A 17,730-nucleotide genomic window follows, 5' to 3' on the forward strand; every position below is an offset into this window, starting at 1 on the left:
TTTAAAATCCATTTTGTTCAGAATTAAAACAGTTTAGCAGCGCCCTCTACTGTTATACTTTTCCAACATCCACATTAGTACTCTGAGTCTAATATGCTTTGACATGCAATTACTGAAAGCCAAACCCAATCAGAAACAAATGTGCACTTGTCATGTCTTCATGTTTTTCATGTGTATGATGCAGGAATAGGACATCATTTTCCTTTGTTCGGTTCATTTTAAACCATAGAAACAAAATAATGGCGAGAAATACCAACAATGCAGCGAGCCACTATATAAATAACATTTACTATAACAGGCTACTGTTGCGGGCTTGCTTGGTTTTGTGTTGTGGTATGGTTAACTATACCCTTCCGGAAAAAAAAAATATGGCTTCAGGGCCCCTCAGTAAAATTGGTCTTGAACTACCACTGAACATCCCTCTTCTTGGGAAAATGGATGCATAGGCTTATTTAAAATGCGTGGTTAGTTCAAATATACATACATGTTACCCAGATATGACCGGAGCTAAGCCAGACGCAATTTATAAATATTCAGAAGTCTTGTGAGAATCCTATTTCTAACTCCTTCATTGTGTTCAAAATATTTTGGTGCTATATGTGTCCGTAAAATTTAATTATACAGTAACAATTCCTATGCTGAATTTTGGTTCTTGCCTTGTGTGATACCCAAACATGTTTGTGGGAAGTAATTACTATATTATGTGGCTGTGAGCTAAAAGGAAAGTAGCACAACTGGCTTGCTGACATGTGAGGAACCACTAGGTGGCACACTGCCAGCACTCAATTCTTTCACCAAAAGATATTAAACAGCAGTCTTGGTTTTATGACACATCTCCACATTTCTGTCTTTGCTTCTCCCATATTTAAAAATAATTTAAATATATGATAATTGATCATTTCATATGCGTGGTGAGTAGCCTACTCTAGAGAAGCCCATTTAAGTTTGCATTAAAGTTATTATTCAAAGTTGCACACAGCACTTTGCCCTACATTATACTGATCAGATAATTAGAAGGTAAGTAATCGATCGTCTGTCACAGTGCAGACGCACCGGTTGAAGGGCAGACGTGATATAGATATAACCTTGAAGTAGCCTTCAAATTGAGACAGCAGTTATGAGCACATGGTCCAGCTGATCTAGTCCTGATTCGGAAAACCGCTTCACTAATAAATTAGTTTTTAAAACTCGAAGGATTTCTGGCAAGGATGGATTCTGTGATTTATTTTTTTAAATAAGCAGCTTTGGTTTCGTTCAGTGATAATCCTTCGAAGCAGATTGGGTAATATTTCCGAGGAGCGCTTTTGTAAGTATAAAGGAACCAAATGGTGATTATATTTCAATCTCAAGGTTAGTTTGTCAACTGTCAATCAAATGTTGAAAGCTCCCATTGCAGCACTTCATTTCTATGGTATGAGGACATCATGGTGTAAACAAATTTCTTCTTATTTTCCCCCTTGATACACGATGAAGATTTTGTACTCATGTCTCACTGATTTCATTTCCTTTTGTTTGACCGGAACTCTTGCACCATGTCTGAGATGGAATATAAAGTCATTATGTATATGCACACTCATGCCCCAGTTCTAAATAAGATTGTCGGAGTAAATTAGAAAAATATTCCGAGTGGTTATACATGATTCATATTCATGTTGTGTCCAGCTCTATCATCTTATCCTTCACTTCATGAAGTGTTTACATGCAACACTATCCTTGTGAGGATATTGTAGAAGAAATTCTCCAAAATGAATTTCAAATGTAAAACTAAATAGCGTCCTCATCTTTACTTGATATTTTCATTGATGTTTTTTTTAATTTCTTGGTGCAAAAACATGAATATGATGTTTGTTTGTTTTTCACCGTATGCTCCTTTGTGTTCCCTATTGGGTCATCATGTATTCCATCTACATGTCTTCATAGAAGATCAGGAAACGCATGGCTTTGCTATAAGGTGGGAAGATATGCCATTAACCTTTTGGCTTTATTCACGGAAATGTCCTTTAAAGGCTATCTGGGGATGGCAGAGTCACTAAAATACCATCCATCCCACCCATCAAGTGGAGTATCTATAGTAACAATGGGAGACTGCCATCTTTCTTGCTGAGCCATGGTGACTGTGGTGTCATCAGTCACTATCCCCATTTAATCTCTGGTGATCCTTAATTGATGATTTCATCAGAGCGGATGAGGACTCTTTCTGAAAGGCAAACTGCTATTTTTAAATCTGCCTAATTATTCCATATCTGCACATGAACTAATGTAAGGAACCAGAAATAGAAATGCACTTTAAGGGGGTTATGGGCTTAAATAATGTTTAAAAGGCTAATTTTTTCTTTTTTTAATCAATATAAATTGTTGCTGTGGCAGCAGCATTAAAGGTTTATAAACTTGGATTCTATATTTGGACCTGCACGCTTCTTGGAATAATACAAATCCAAGCCTGCACATTTCCTCCAGGTGAATATTTTTTCTGCAATCCATCTTGCAGACTGACTGGGACTTTTATCATTGCCAAACAGACTTGCACTGCTAATGGATTTGCACATAGATATTTGTACTTAGCGTGGATCTGCTGTCAAAGTGTCTAGCAGTCTGCATCTCCAAATGAAAGAAGCAATGACAAAGTAATCCTTCCATCCTAGTGCAAAGCCATCTTGCTACGGAATAAAGACAGATGAGCTATTTCAATCAATTTGTAATTTACTATTATTTACTATAATATTCAACTCTAACCATAACCAAGAAACTGTGCTTTATCAAAGAAGAATATAAAAAAAGTAATATTGTACAATATTATTTTAATCAAGCCAATATAAATAAACAGCTAGCTAATACAGATGTACCTACTCTGCTATCTGTGAAATAGCTGTACGGCTGCTCGGAAATATTTGACTGTAATTTCATCGCTATCAAATATTTGCAGCTTTATTTTCCTCCTTATTTACACACAGTTATTTAACAACTCTTCTGCAAATTGTATTTCGCATGAAAAGAAAAATGTTCCATTGCTTTTCTATGTTCTCGTGTCTTGCTACACAATGTAGCATTTGAAGGTTACACGTTTTTTTTCTTTCTTGTACCAGCCAAAGTGCCGTTTGAAAGTAACAGGGACATGTTGCACCAGTGGGAATAAAACACAGACAATCACTTAACTAAACTCGTTTTCAAAATATTTTTGGACAAGCACACCCAGTTCCCAAGTGTCCACTGTCCACCTCAGGGTCAAACTCTCCTGGCCCCTCGCTTCATTGTAGCAAGAAAAATGAGACTTCACATACACAACTCAACCCATGCCTTTGAGTATTGCTATATAATCTGCCTGAATGTGATAAGGAAGCGTTTATGTTTGAATATTCATTAGTTTTATTTCTTTTGGTATTTTGTATTACTAGTGCAGATATTTATTTATAATATTTATTTATTATTTATTCATTGCTCTTATTTATTCATTGTATGTGCCTTCTTGTTTTTACTTTTTGTATTGTTTACTTGAATGTTTTGTTTGTCTGTGTACCAATATAATATAATGTATATATATATATATATATAAAATATGTAATATATCTTGTCAACGTGGGATAGTAGGAAACGCAATTTTGATCTCTTTGTGTGTCTTGACATGTGAAGAAATTGACAATAAAGCAGAATTTGACTTTGACTTGACATACGCCACTGTGCGCCGTTGTGGGAGGAAGCAGCCAACTCCTGGCAGCTCCCCTTGTTAATGAATTTAAATTCAACAGAGAGGCGAACGAATATGGAATTGTGAATTCATAGTTAAAGTAACTGCAAGATTTTTCCTCAGTTGTGTAATGTCCTTGAGATACTGCTTGTCACCACCACCATGTGCCTTGACGTCGGAGGGGTGCTAGTAAAAATATTGATTTAATCTTTGAATGCAATGATTCCGAGATATTGTCCCTCGCTCGTTTTTACCTGCGGATGACCTTTGTTAGTGAACCATCCCGTCCCCTATGATCTCTATTTGAGTGAATTCCCAGTAGAGAGGAATCAGCCAATCGATAACATCTTGTCCTGGTCTTTCTCTGGCAGACTCGTGACAGAGCATTAATGGAACCCCGCCAAAGTGGAGAGGTTTTATTTTAGCATCTTTACGCAGTGTACTTTTTCTCCCATGGCCACAATGACCTCTAATTTCTACGCAAAGATAATGAAAAATTTGTCATCAAGTTAAACCTAAATTCACTCAAGAACACACACAACTTATTCTAAAATTGAAAAGTAATTATTCTTCCGATAATTACTCGATATCTGACTTTACATCGTCCTCCACCTGACCTTAACCCACCTAAGCAGGAAATGTGTCCTCATCGTGAGGAGAGGTTGACTGAGAAAAGATTAGATGGCCTCCCTCTGTCACTGTCCTTTCTCTGCGTTCTCTGGTTTCAGCCCACCTAATGGCTACATTCTCCAACCTTTGTGGGGGTCCCCGCTTTGGAAATTAAAGCCAACGAACCTCCATCTCTCATCGGCCTCACCATGATCATATTGAATTGCAGGCTGGTGTCCAGTTGAGATGAAAAGGTTCTTTTACAGTGATTGGAATTACAGCACGTGCATATAAAAAGCTGTTTTGAAAAATATGCGTGTCTCTATAAAAGGCCTCTGATTGACCACAAATGAAATTCGGCCGCTAGTTTGCCTTTTCGTTTCTTTACTTTCGCCAAATCAGCACTCGTGGTCCACAGAGAGCTTCCATGGCATACAAATTTGATCTCTTCTTCAACATTCAACAATTCTTCTTTGAAAATCAAATCCATCTAATATTTTTAGGACTCTCTGCCACATCTTGTACTTTGCATTGCAACAATGGAGATGTGCTACATTGTGTTTTCTCAGCACATTAATTTGCACCACTAAGTCCAAAATGACAAGTTAACATATTAACACCTTTATTTTCCCCTGTGGTTATGCATAAAGAAATGTTTAATGTGTGAACAAGCCTCCAGTCATGCACATAGCTGCAATATTCTTTGTAAGGGGACTCAAGAGGTTTATTTTGAATTTGGTATTTTAGATTTGAAATGTACTGCATCATGTACTGCAATACAACAAGAGTACACTTATAGATAAAAATGTAACAAAATATATCTTGACCTTTATACTGGCTTGTGTTTGTGCATTTTATTCTGAGATTCTGTGTCACGCACCTTGAGACTGGTGTGTTATGTTTGTTACTCAAGAGGGATCTGCTATTTTGAATCAACCTGAAGTCTCATGAAAATGAGGTCAGGCGTAAATAATGTCTTCCAACCTTTTGCCTCAGTGGCCTTCCTCTGTGAACAAAAGAGGCATCTGGATGATGGAGAGAGCACCTCAAAAGGTCATCAATAATTACAGACGTGACGAAGTCACCAGCGATACTGTGTGGTGATTATTCAAAAGGTCAAATGTCCATATGCACAGGTGTCATGTCATGAATATGAATATATGAACAACATTCTAATAAAGTGTTACCATCTGTGTAAAATTAGACCGACTGATACAATTTAAATAAAATTAGGCCTCGAAAGTAGAGATTACAAAAAAGTAATAAGTAAAAAAAAAAATTTTTTTTTATTGATTACAGGATTTACCAATTTTTGTAATTCAGCAAGGTGAAAAACAATGCCAATAAAATACATTTCCACTTTTATCAACTTTTATAGTGCTTGGACTAAGATTTAAAATATATATATATATATATATATATATATATATATATATATATATATATATATATATATATATATATATATATATATATATATATATATATATATATATATATATATATATATATATATATATATATATCATATGCTCATTGCTTTTCTTCCATCAAAACATGTTCCTGTTACTTTTTCTAACATTGTAAATTTATGCACACAATGCTAAATGATCTAATTAAATTAAAACATACACACTACATTTGGGCGAGGTGGTGCTATAGCCTTATCAACCTCCTCCAGATATTTTATATTTGTATCAATTATTTTCCTTTTATTTTTGCCTTTTCGTATGAGAGTATCCCCATTTTTGTCCAAAAACGTAAAGATTGAAAATGCATTTCTCTAAGTGTGTCTTGTGACAGTGTTACATTGACCTAATTTCTGAGGAGGCGTGCTGCTGCTGCTGTCTTGTGGGTTTGTTTGAATGAGCGGCGGGCGGGCGCGCGCGCGCACTCGCTCGCTGTCAGTGAAGGACGCGCGCTCCAGCCGCACATCGAAGCCACCACAATGACCGAAACCACCTTTTTATCCCCGCAATGAATCCTTACAATGAAACCAGAGCCGAACATAACCTGTTTGCTTTTGGCACCTACAAACTTCTCGCCGTCACCATCGGAACCATTGGAGTGTTTGGCTTCTGCAACAACGTTCTTGTCATTCTACTTTACTGCAAATTCAAGAGACTTCGGACACCTACCAATTTGTTACTCGTCAACATAAGTTTGAGTGATTTGCTGGTTTCTGTCGTTGGAATAAATTTTACATTTGTCTCGTGCGTCAAAGGTGGCTGGATTTGGAGCCATGCAACATGCGTGTGGGACGGCTTCAGTAACAGTTTATTCGGTAAGATTGCAATCTATCATTGTTATTTTCTGAAACCCTTTTCCTGACTGTTTTAGAATTCAGAATTTTTATTTCTATTTCTATTTTTAGTCAGTGAAAAACTTTACAATAAAGCTGAACTCACATTAGATATATTTGGGAATATGCAAAGTCCACACCGGAAGACTTAGATAGAGCTTTTTTAGTTTTCATTAATTCCGCAAGTACAGAATGAATTCATCATGCAGTGCAGAAAGCTTTATCGACAGAGGTCGTGAGTAAAAAAAAAAAAACACAACTGGCATCATTCCGTGTCCTCCTGAGTGGAGAAAATGTCCTCTTTTGACAAATATGCCATATCATCCTTGCACCTCATCCAAAGTATTACTCAGTGGAGGTCGTTGAAGAATGACAGAATGGCATGGCTATTAAGGCATGTAATTGAAGAGATGTATGGATTTTATAGTAGATATACATATGTGTGTGTGTTTTACAATAGAAATGTCATTCTCAAATATAAATGTTTTGAGGATTGGAAGTTTCTAATCCACATCCTAATTCCTGTTCAGGCATCGTCTCAATCATGACGCTGGCAGCGTTAGCTTATGAGCGCTACATCCGGGTGGTCCACGCACAGGTGGTGGACTTTCCCTGGGTGTGGCGGGCCATTGGCCACATCTGGCTTTACTCCCTGGTTTGGACTGGGGCTCCTCTCCTGGGCTGGAACCACTACACACTAGAGATCCACCAACTGGGATGCTCCTTGGACTGGGCTTCCAAGAATCCAAATGATGCTTCATTCATTCTTCTATTCCTCCTGGCTTGTTTCTTTGTACCTGTCGGCATCATGATTTATTGCTATGGAAACATCCTCTACACAGTACAAATGGTGAGAGCATTTAAATGACTTTTTTTAATTTGATGAGACTAGAACATGAATTCCGAATGAGTCAGAATAATCATTTGCAAAAACTTGTGAATGGAAGGGCTCATTAAAATTCATGTCAAGTGAACATAAAAAATAATTTGTCTTTCTAAGGTAAAATGAGGCAGTTTAATGAATGGAGCACTATATGGGCATTTCATAACTCTCCCTATCTTTAAATATACTTTCTAAACTGTCCTTCCGTGACTATGGCACTACTTGCAGTATTTTACAGAGGCTTGTTGACAAACAACATAAATGCCTCTAAACTTTCTTGAAGGGCGGTCGAGGGAAAAACAATTACGTTTGCCTAACAACTGATTAATTAAGAATTCTCTTAATTGTGTGGACTCATTATTATTATTTTGAAGCAGATGAGGCAAAATTGTGTCATCTATTTGACTGCAAAAGAGCATTAAATCCTAATTAATTGTTTGGTTCCCCCATAATCAATCAAGCAACAATAATTCCTAATAATCAATGTTGGCTGTAAAGCACACAGATAACAATCTTTATATTTAATGAAAAGGAACTGTGACCCTCACTAAATGACTTGAGTGGTACCTTTCATTTCTAGCTCTATTATCATCATAAGCTTTAGTGCTTTCTCGCTTTATTCCATCTGTCGCCTGGTAATATAAAAGCAATAAAAAAGGGCAAGTGCGTGGTTTGTGAGGATTACAATTAAATACTTGTGTTATGCTTGATAATTGCGTGAGTCAAGCAAATCTGTGAAATTTAAAAAAGGTGAAACATCCTGCAGCATCATGACCATTCCTAACTACCGCACGAATTTCCATGCAAACCTGTCTGCAAAGTCCCCGAAGCTCTCCGATGCACGAGAGGAGCATTTTAAGCAACATGGTGGTTATTGGGAGACCAGGGAGAGGTTATAGGAAAATCTTCTAAAGCAAGTACCTGAACCCTGAGTATTTCTGCTGTCAAGAAAATCTCACTGCAGATAGATACAATTTCAGCACACACACAGTATCAGAAGAACATGCAAAGTCTACCAAATAAATGAACTGACTCCTGCTCTTTGCTTTTTTTTTTTTTCATTAGCTGCGCTCCATCCAGGATCTTCAGACGGTCCAAATTGTCAAAATCCTAAGATATGAGAAGAAGGTAGCAGCAATGTTTCTTCTCATGATCTCCTGCTTCCTGGTGTGCTGGACACCCTACGCTGTTGTGTCTATGATGGTGGCTTTTGGCAGGAAGAGCATGATCTCGCCCACTGTGGCCATTATCCCATCCTTCTTTGCCAAGTCCAGCACAGCCTACAACCCCCTCATCTATGTATTCATGAGCATGAAGGTTGGTAATTATGCATTTATCAATTTTTACAAATTCTGTGCGGGAGCAAATTGGAATGAGAGTCCGCAAAAGGAGTAGCGTGATGCTAATTTGATTATTTCTCCTCACCAATGTCTTTTGAATTTAAAGATCTTTAAGCAAATCAATGTCATCGTTGTTCTCCTCTGATTGAAGCAAAAGGAAGAGCACACCAGATGTAAACAGGCACATGGGAATGTGGGTGGGAAATTGTCACTTTGGTTTGTTATCCAAAGAGAGATATCTGGTGTGCTCGGCATACAAATCAGGGGGGTGAATGTCATTGTCACATTAAGCAGCACACCCTCGCTCTTCTTTCCCCACCTACTTGCCTCGCAGTTCCGGCGCTGTTTGCTGCAGCTGCTGTGCTCAAGGTTGTCTTGGCTGCAGCAAAGCTTCAAAGAGCGGCCCCTAGCTCCGGTTGAGCGTCCTATCAGACCCATCGTTGTTTCAAGTTCACGCGGCAGAAGAAAGAGACCCAAAAAGAGGGTGACCTTCAGCTCCTCCTCTATCGTCTTTGTCATTACAAGTGACGATTTTCGCCGCTTCGATGTGTCGTCCCCTGCGGAGTCCTCCGCTAATGTCATTCAAGTGAGGCCGCTGTGATCCCCCCTCAAGGCGAGACTCTCATCCTGTACAGGTTTACAACCTGCCATGCTATTCCAAGCTCAAATCAATATGATCACTTTATACACATGAGAGGGTTGGAAAATCAAATATTCTCACCCTTATATAACATATATGCTGTCAAAACATACATTCTTTGTCATCTAGTAACTGAGTTCAACTATTGTTGGTATTTAAAAGCAATTGGGTATTGCTTACACGCTGCTATGACACTTAAAACGTGTTAATGGATTTAATAAAGAGATACTATTTTTTATGATCTAACTAATTTGCTTTGAGTAGTTTCAATCCAAATCGTTCCAGTGTCACTGTTGAAAATGGCAGAATTCTACAGTATGCATGAGGAGGACTGTGAGCAAAAAAAAAAAAAAAACTCTTGAAGATAAGAGAAAATTTGGACTTCAAGGCATACAGACTTTTTTTCGTTTTGGAGTCGGCTCCGTCTGTCAGAAGAGTTCCACGACCGGCGTCATGAACAATGCTGTATATTTACAAAGAAGGATTTTTCTCCCCAGAGTATATTGCACAAGTGTTACCTCGGCTCTCTACAGCCCATTGAACATGTTTACAGTCGCTGATCAACCAGCACATCTATAAAAAAAAAAAAGATCCTGTGCTTCATTCAAGGTGTGCAAAGAGCAGAAAATTGTGTCAGGTCATAACATGGATGATTCAAAATGACAACGTGGCTGCTCATAATGCTCTGAGCAGAAAATCCCGACCTGGATCCAAATGATCCCCAAGTCTATGTGGACTAAAGCCATTGAGTCACTAGTCTAGCAGATGAGTACTCTTATTTAATAAATATAATTATTTGTATTCTATCTTTGTTTAGTAATAGAAGTGGTACTATTTGAAAATAATTCCAAATAAATTGTATCATATTAAATAAATCTAATCTGACAACTGTGCTAATCAAGTGCCATTTTCATAAAATGAATCACAGTAATGAATTTAATTGAGCATCATTTGAGACATTTTGTCTCGCAGCATGAGAATTAATTGAATACATTTCATCACTGTGAGTGATGTTGTAATTGGTGCACTCAGCGTCATATGTGAGTTAAGGAGGTACCGAATCCTGCAAGCTTGTTCAACAGTTTCTCAGTAGGAATTCTGAGCTTGTTGATTTGTGGGGGATTTTTGATGAGCACTATAGAGCCTCCCAAAATTGCTCCTGTAGCAGCAAAAAACAGGCCCCGATTAATCACCTGTGAAAGAAATACAATATTTTTAAAAAATTGCAGTACAATATTTACATTCAAATCCCAATATGTTCATTTTATGAAAATGTAAAGAGCTCAAACTTTCAGGCTAAGCTTTATTCGCATTTGCTCCATTTATAAAAACAAATGACTCTCTGATTTGTTGCAGTGCATTTTATATTGCATCAAAAATCAGACCAATATTTTCCAGATGAATTATAATAGATTTTTTTTTTACTAGGGTACAACATGCTTTGAATATACAAATAAAATAATACTGAATTTTCTCAAAAAGCATTCAAGTGGAGTTACTCAGTGGAGAATACATGTTAGTCTGCGTTCTAATTTGGAACATCACTGTATTGAATAGGAGGCAATAAAAGCATTGACACAGGGTGATGTTTGTTTTTCTTGTTTAAAAACATCTCCAAGGTTAACACTGTGCCACAGTTTTGGTCTTTTTTCAATTCACTGACAAGATGCATGCTCTTTACAGTGGTCAGGGAACTGCACAGCTGAGGTGAACCAGGCTGCAGTGTACTGAAGTCATAACTCAAATGTATTGAGTGGCACCAAAAAAATCAAATTAAAGCTTCCTAGAGGAACCATCTTTTTTTTTTTATCGTCAATTTGATGTGAAGCACTTTAAATGTCACCACACATCTGGTGCTCAAATGAGACACAAAGTCTATTAGTGGATGGATGGATTTCAAGGACTTACTTTGTCTTGCCAGTGCCAGCGATTCACAGCTTCATGGTAACGTGTTCTTGTGAACGTCACCTAATTGGGGTAAAGAATACTGCTTATTTTAAAAGTGGCCGTAATATTTCACTTTATGCTTTATATTTTGCATTTACCATGGTGTAAAGTGGGATTATTGTCTTTGGCATGAGGAAATGGAGGATGTTATCCACACGCTTTCGGAAAAGGAACCATTTGGAGTTGACGTGAGCTCGCATCTGCAAAATAAACAGCGAGCAGGTTTTGAAATGAATGCCACAGATGTATTTAAATGAAAGCATGAGAAATGAATTTTTCAGTTCAATAGTAATACGCAAATCAATGTTGTATAAATCAAGATGAGGATTATTTCAATTGTCACGTTTCATTGACATTTGGACTCCTTTGTGTCTATTGTCTGGCCATCGTTTTCCCAATGTTTGAGTCAGCTGCTATTTACCTTCCTCATTTGAATTTGACGTCATTTGCATTCTGTCTTTAAACTTGCACTGGATAAATTAGCATACATTAGACTCATTACATAAATTACCCGTTCTGTACATTCGATCCAGTTTATCAAGATCTCCTGTGTACTTATATACAATAAAGGAAGTTACTTTGGATTAAATTTTAGACTACATTTACATTTTTAATTTTGACTACTTTTTGATACATAGAGTTGCACTTAAAGATGATACCTGTGTTTGTTGTCCTTCAATAAACTTGAATACAAAAAAATCATTAAAGAGCAAGTGAACAACTATTGATCATGGCTTAATGAGTTCAGTTTTCATTTGAGGACAACAGGTGGGGCTATTTGGTATAAGGTATGGTACGATTGCTTTATTATTAATAGTGCCAGAGGAGATACACTCCAATCTGCCTGGGATCCTTTACGGTATATGTGATGTAAATCAATGTATTAATATCCTCCCACCCTTGTTCACCTAATCACAATACGTTGCATTTTACAATACGGGGTGAAATAAACATGTATTACTTCAATGTAATTGTACATGGCCAGATCTGCGATTGCATGGTCATCTGGAACTCGCACTCTGGAATACTCGGGCAGTACAGCACCTGTGTAAAAAGCAGCGGTAAAATTCTTCATTGGACCCCATCATTGTTTATATCACACGCACTTACTGAAATCTTCATTGAACTGCTCCATTATTTCATCAAAAACAATGCAATCTTCAAAACCCTAAAAAAACAGACATGGATTAACAAATCTGCATTTGCATTTTTGTCCATCCGTCCATTCCCTTGGTGTTACTTACAGCATTCATTCCTTGCCCGTAGAAAGGCACCACTGCATGAGCCGCGTCGCCCATAAGGACACATTTGTCTCCGATATGATACGGGGAGCACTTGACGGACACCATGGCCTGGGCAGGCAATCGGAAATAATCCCTTTTGAGAGCATCACTGGAGGAAAAAAATAAAATATTGAACTGATTATTTACATGATTGTAAACAAAGCACACTTGGGTTGTAATGTTTTTTTTTTTTTTTCTCACTGCATCGTCATCCCATCTGACTAAGCTGCAGCGACTATTTGTGGAACTAAAGCACACATTCAATTGTTTGCTCTCCATGCTCCAAATCAAGTCAGTGCTGGGAGGAAGCCTGGAGCGTTTGGTGGAGCTCTGTCAGCCCCAACAAAGGCTTCATCTTCAATTAAAATCGGGGTGGCGTAAATACATGTGAGAGTCAGACTTCAATTTCACACTTCACAGACTGTGCTTGTGTGGATGGAGTTGATGACTTGGAAATATATTCTAAGGATGGCATGGCTTGATTGGATGGAGGAAAGGATGCAAAAGAGGATGAAATGGTAAATTGAGGTGAAGGTCAGTACGTTGCTTACAGTCCTATTAACGGTATGGCGTCAGGAAAGTATTTTTGGAAAAACTCGATGACTTCATCTCCTGTGGTGATCTTTGCAAACTCTTCAAAGGGCATGAAGAGAGTGCAGGTAAACGTCTTGTCCTATAAAGAACAAAAGAGATTCGCATAGATTTTTTTTTCATTCAGGAGAGGCACGATTCTCTGTCAGGTACTGATGGAATACTAAAATCGTTTTTCTCCAGTAAGGCTGATGAAACAACCCATGTATATTTAAAATAACAGAAATGACTCCTAAAAGGACAAAAATGGTCTCTGCAATCATTTCTCTACAGCAGCAGTCGCACATCTTGGTTTTTTTGGGTTTTTTTTGCTGTGAAAAGACATTCTAGGTGCTAAGGACATTGAGTGAGAGCTCTGAAGCACTTTCATGTCTGCAGCTTTAACCTTGAGAGAGTAAAGGAGCACTCGCTGACTCACCCATGCGGTAAAATCATTTGGGGATTAAGATAGACAGGAGCGACAGAGAAAGCTTTTAAAACTAACAAGAAATAAAAACACTCTTTGTAAAAACGAGATGAAAACATTTTGCCATGTAACTGATTAGTCGGTTCCGACTGGCAAATGAGGTTAATTAACCCAATAATGGCATCATTGAGGGTTCATCGATTTCAACGCTTCTGATTAGCCGGGAATATATGCAAATGATGTCAGGTGATTACATTTTAATCCGTACATCCAAAGTGAGGAGAAAAACATGGATCCCTCTTACCAAATTGGGGAGCGCAATCATCATGAATGTGTTCCGTGGCCAAATATGGAGATAATTAGCCTTCATGGCAAACTGAGGATGGACAAGAAAACATTTGAGTGTGAAAAGTTCCATTCTTGCACTAGAAGCAGAACTTACCTCTCCATTGACAGGCGGCATGGTGAGCTCCATGTAGCCATGAGGGATGTAAGTCTGACTGTAGTTGAAGCGGCTCTGACGAAGGAATTGCTTGCGAACGGCTGAAAATGCTCCGTCACAACCGACAATGAGGTCTGCTTCGATCTGCGCTTTGGATCCGTCCGGCCTGAAATGCACAGGAAAATTCGGAAAAACCTGCACATCAATCAATATATACACCTTATGTGATCCAATACTCCATTATCATATTGTTTCATCCCATTATGGAGCACAAGACATTCTTGCATGAATAATTCCACAAACTGTAGACAACAAATTAGTTGTCACGGTTCAGGATGTAAAAGCGAGCAAATGTGGATTGCGTTCGAGCTCCCTATGCGATTTTGTAATGCACATTCATGTGTGTGTGACTCATTCAACTGACTACATTAATGGCCACCAGACAACACATAAAAATGAGCACAATACAGGATTATTAAAGTATGAACTAAATATGAAAAACTGTTTGAGGTGTTTCATTGTTAATTAGCTTGTATTGCATTTAGAAAAAACAAAAAACATTGAGAGGCTTCAAAGACCACCGAGATTAGCGTGACAGTAAACATGGTCAAGGCCACGTGCACTTGTATGTCAGGTACGCAAAACAATAAAACCAATAAAAACACAGAAGCCTTAATATATTATGCAGGTAAGGGTGAGTGCATGTTCTTGTACCCATCTGGATTCATTGTTACAAAAACGTACCTGATAAAGGTCATTAAACCCGATTCGGCATTCCAATCCTGTAGTTTGTGGTCAAAGTTCAACTTGGTGTTTGCATACGTCTCAGCCTCTGTTAGTTAATAAGAAAAAAATGTTGAAGCTTTAAGTTTTGTTGTCATTGCAGGAGTCTGATTTGTCCTGATAAGATCAAGTTTAATTAAAAGACTGCCAGACATTATCTCAGAGTGGAAACTGAGGCACGACTTCATAATACAGCTGCGACTAACTGATAAAAATGAGGGAAACAGTTCACACACACACTTTAAATTGAACTACAAGACGCCATAAAATAATAGTTCAGTGCAATCAAGGATTTTGCTATATTATACTTGGCTTGTCTAATCTTTATCAATTAATCAAATACTTGATGTTTTGCAAGAGCTTTGTAGATTTAGTTTAATTGCACTTCAAATTCAAAGAGCTCCATTAATTTGGTCACTGTTATGACTGCAGTCTTGTTACATTTGTCTGTGTAGTGTTAATGCAGTGAGTTACTTCAGCAGAACTATAGAAAGCCAAATAATGGTCCTACCTTTTAGCAGCTCTTTGTTCAGATTGGCTCGGTCGACAGACAGGATGTACTGAAGCGAAAACAATGTCTCAAATAGGCAACATGCTGAAAATTGAAAACCGCCTGGGATTCATACGTTCATGATAATTCCCATCTCTGTGTCCTCAGCAACAAACAATTATTTTTAGACAGATAAATGCTATTTTCAATTAACAGGGCAAGCTAGACAAGCCAGCTCTGTGTGTATGTATGCAATTATTCTTCTTTTTTTTTTGTTTTAATGTTTGTTCATTATTGCGTGAAAAGCAAGAATAAATATTTCAAACCTGGCCCTTTTTGCCATATGGAATTGGGGACTGCACACCATTAGGTGAATGGATCATTCTTGCATTCATGGGGATTCCTTGGGAGACAATCTAAAAGAAGAAGCAACACAATATAGTAGAAAGCTTCAATAAATGACATTTTCCAAAGCAAGAATGAAGGAGTAAATACTGACGGACATTTGACGACATTTCCCAAAAGTATTTAACTTGTTCTCCAATGCATCATTTTTTTTGCAGTTTCCCCACTTTATTAAGATCATCAAACAAATGTGAATGTCAGACAAAGAAAACTCAAGTAAACATAAAATATCATATTTTAAATAGTTTTTTTATTTACTACGGGAAAAATATATACAATATATTCAAAGCTACCTGGTCCTGTGTGGAAAAAAAGTATTGCCTATAGCAATAAATGATGTCAACAAACCTTCTCCTCCATTCCGACATGCTTGAGTGACTGGCGGCCTCTGTGAGATAAAGCCAAGTTGATACTTCTCCCCTTCACGATTTTTGCTTGCCGGATATCTGGCCAAGAGGTCAGACAATGACTTTATGACCAATTCATCACATTATCAGATAAAGACTTGCTCTATGGCTCAGGGGAGATTCAAATATCTGTCATACCATCCCGAGTTTCAAACACATGTACATGAAAACCTCTTTTGGCAAAGAAGCAGGCATTCAGTGCACCAACCTAAAAGAAAAAATGGGGTGTTCTTGTCACTGACAGACTTCCAAATTTTAAATTAGTTACATTTATGAAGCTGCTCCTGCTACAGTACATTCACTTAAAGTGAATTTGACCCACAATGTATCAAAAGGGGAAAAGCAATGTATGACTCAAGAAAAAAAAAAGGCTTTTACTTTAATTTTGTCTTACCAGTCCACCCCCCACCACTGCTACAACTTTTTTTTCCTTAGTTGATTCCTCCATTCTTGCTCAGGTGGTCTCTCACCCAGTCAGGAGGTCTTGTTCGCTGGTTGTCCTTGTCTAAGTGACATGAGGTAAATTTTTAAAAGAGGAGGAGCAAAGTCAATGACAATAGTGTGAGTCTTTTCAAAGTAAACACACAAGTTAACTCTGCTTGTTTTACATCATTTTGGTCTTTGTACTTTAACCTAATTGTTATTTGGGGGATCAGCGTGACTGTGCATATTCCACATGAAGTAAAAAAAAAAAAAAAGTATGTTTGGTGGGTTTTAAAATGCAGGACCACGGAAATACTCTACCTGCTTACAATCAGAATCATTGTCTGAATATGTTTCAGTAGCACAGTTTAAAAGCAAATAACCTACTTGAGTGCAGTTTGATTGAGGAAAAAATTGTGAAAGAGGAAGAAGTTTGTCTCCATCTAGTGGTTGTATGTGTTAATAATAATTAATAATAATTCATTAAATTTGTATAGCGCTTTTCAAGAACCCAAAGACGCTTAATTGTGTTGACATCAATTACATTTGAGTAACTTAATATAGACTTGCCTAGCGTCAAATAAGCGTGTAACAGACTTTTATTTTATTGTGTCACTTATATCTGTAGTCTTTTTCCCATGGATGGGAATTAAACACGATCCCCGTATCAGTCCCATTATAAATAGAGAAGCTATTTATTTTGACATCCAAATAATTATGAAATGCTTCCTTTTCGTGTTGTCTTTATACACTGTCGTGTGGCGATTGTCCAGACTTTTAAGGCAAGTAGAATATCAAAAACACCCAAAGAAAACCAAGGTTTCTAAGTTAAACAGAACGCAAGGTTAATATTTCCTGTAGGGCCCCTTTCATTCGATCAATTTCGCAAGACATTACGAGATTTCTGACGAATTTGTTGAAACAGAACGTTGTATATTCAAGAAGTACGTGGCCATTTGTCTGCTGACAGCTGTGCACGCGCAAACAAGTCAAAGCTTTGAAACCAGATCGATCCATCACACTCAACTTATAGGCCTTATAATCGATGCACGCGTAAGTCACATTTTATTGCTTCGTAGTATTTTGCACGCATTAGG

The 17,730-nt window shown here is 37.6% G+C and overlaps 2 protein-coding genes across 2 annotated transcripts; one reads left to right on the forward strand and one right to left on the reverse strand.

Annotated features, from left to right (window-relative positions):
- The first annotated feature begins 6,203 nt into the window (after positions 1-6,203).
- opn3 (opsin 3) lies at positions 6,204-9,803 on the forward strand. The gene is made up of 4 exons (XM_061286026.1): positions 6,204-6,575; positions 7,124-7,443; positions 8,542-8,793; positions 9,151-9,803. The coding sequence occupies exons 1-4, from the start codon at positions 6,269-6,271 to the stop codon at positions 9,415-9,417; spliced, it is 1,146 nt and encodes a 381-aa protein (XP_061142010.1). The 5' UTR covers positions 6,204-6,268; the 3' UTR covers positions 9,418-9,803.
- Positions 9,804-10,066: 263 nt separating this feature from the next.
- On the reverse strand, positions 10,067-16,713 carry LOC133158676 (kynurenine 3-monooxygenase). Its single transcript, XM_061286027.1, has 15 exons — positions 16,605-16,713; positions 16,349-16,418; positions 16,152-16,249; positions 15,725-15,814; positions 15,420-15,468; positions 14,870-14,957; positions 14,126-14,291; positions 13,988-14,059; positions 13,238-13,359; positions 12,648-12,795; positions 12,514-12,571; positions 12,365-12,447; positions 11,502-11,603; positions 11,365-11,424; positions 10,067-10,649 (listed from the first exon to the last, which is right to left on the reverse strand). The coding sequence occupies exons 1-15, from the start codon at positions 16,656-16,658 to the stop codon at positions 10,491-10,493; spliced, it is 1,419 nt and encodes a 472-aa protein (XP_061142011.1). The 5' UTR covers positions 16,659-16,713; the 3' UTR covers positions 10,067-10,490.
- Between the last annotated feature and the right edge of the window lie 1,017 nt (positions 16,714-17,730).

This window comes from Syngnathus typhle, linkage group LG8 (assembly GCF_033458585.1).
Source record: "Syngnathus typhle isolate RoL2023-S1 ecotype Sweden linkage group LG8, RoL_Styp_1.0, whole genome shotgun sequence".
NCBI lineage: Eukaryota > Metazoa > Chordata > Actinopteri > Syngnathiformes > Syngnathidae > Syngnathus > Syngnathus typhle.

Excerpts from the sequence above, each read along its gene's own strand:
- opn3 (XM_061286026.1), top strand. The coding sequence starts at position 6,269 with ATGAATCCTTACAATGAAACCAGAGCCGAACATAACCTGTTTGCTTTT. Across the intron at positions 6,576-7,123 it reads CTTCAGTAACAGTTTATTCG|GCATCGTCTCAATCATGACG; the intron begins GTAAGATTGCAA and ends ATTCCTGTTCAG. Across the intron at positions 7,444-8,541 it reads TCCTCTACACAGTACAAATG|CTGCGCTCCATCCAGGATCT; the intron begins GTGAGAGCATTT and ends TTTTTTCATTAG.
- LOC133158676 (XM_061286027.1), bottom strand. The coding sequence starts at position 16,658 with ATGGAGGAATCAACTAAGGAAAAAAAAGTTGTAGCAGTGGTGGGGGGT. Across the intron at positions 15,469-15,724 it reads CATATGGCAAAAAGGGCCAG|TACATCCTGTCTGTCGACCG; the intron begins GTTTGAAATATT and ends TTTTCGCTTCAG. Across the intron at positions 11,425-11,501 it reads TAATCCCACTTTACACCATG|GTGACGTTCACAAGAACACG; the intron begins GTAAATGCAAAA and ends TACCCCAATTAG.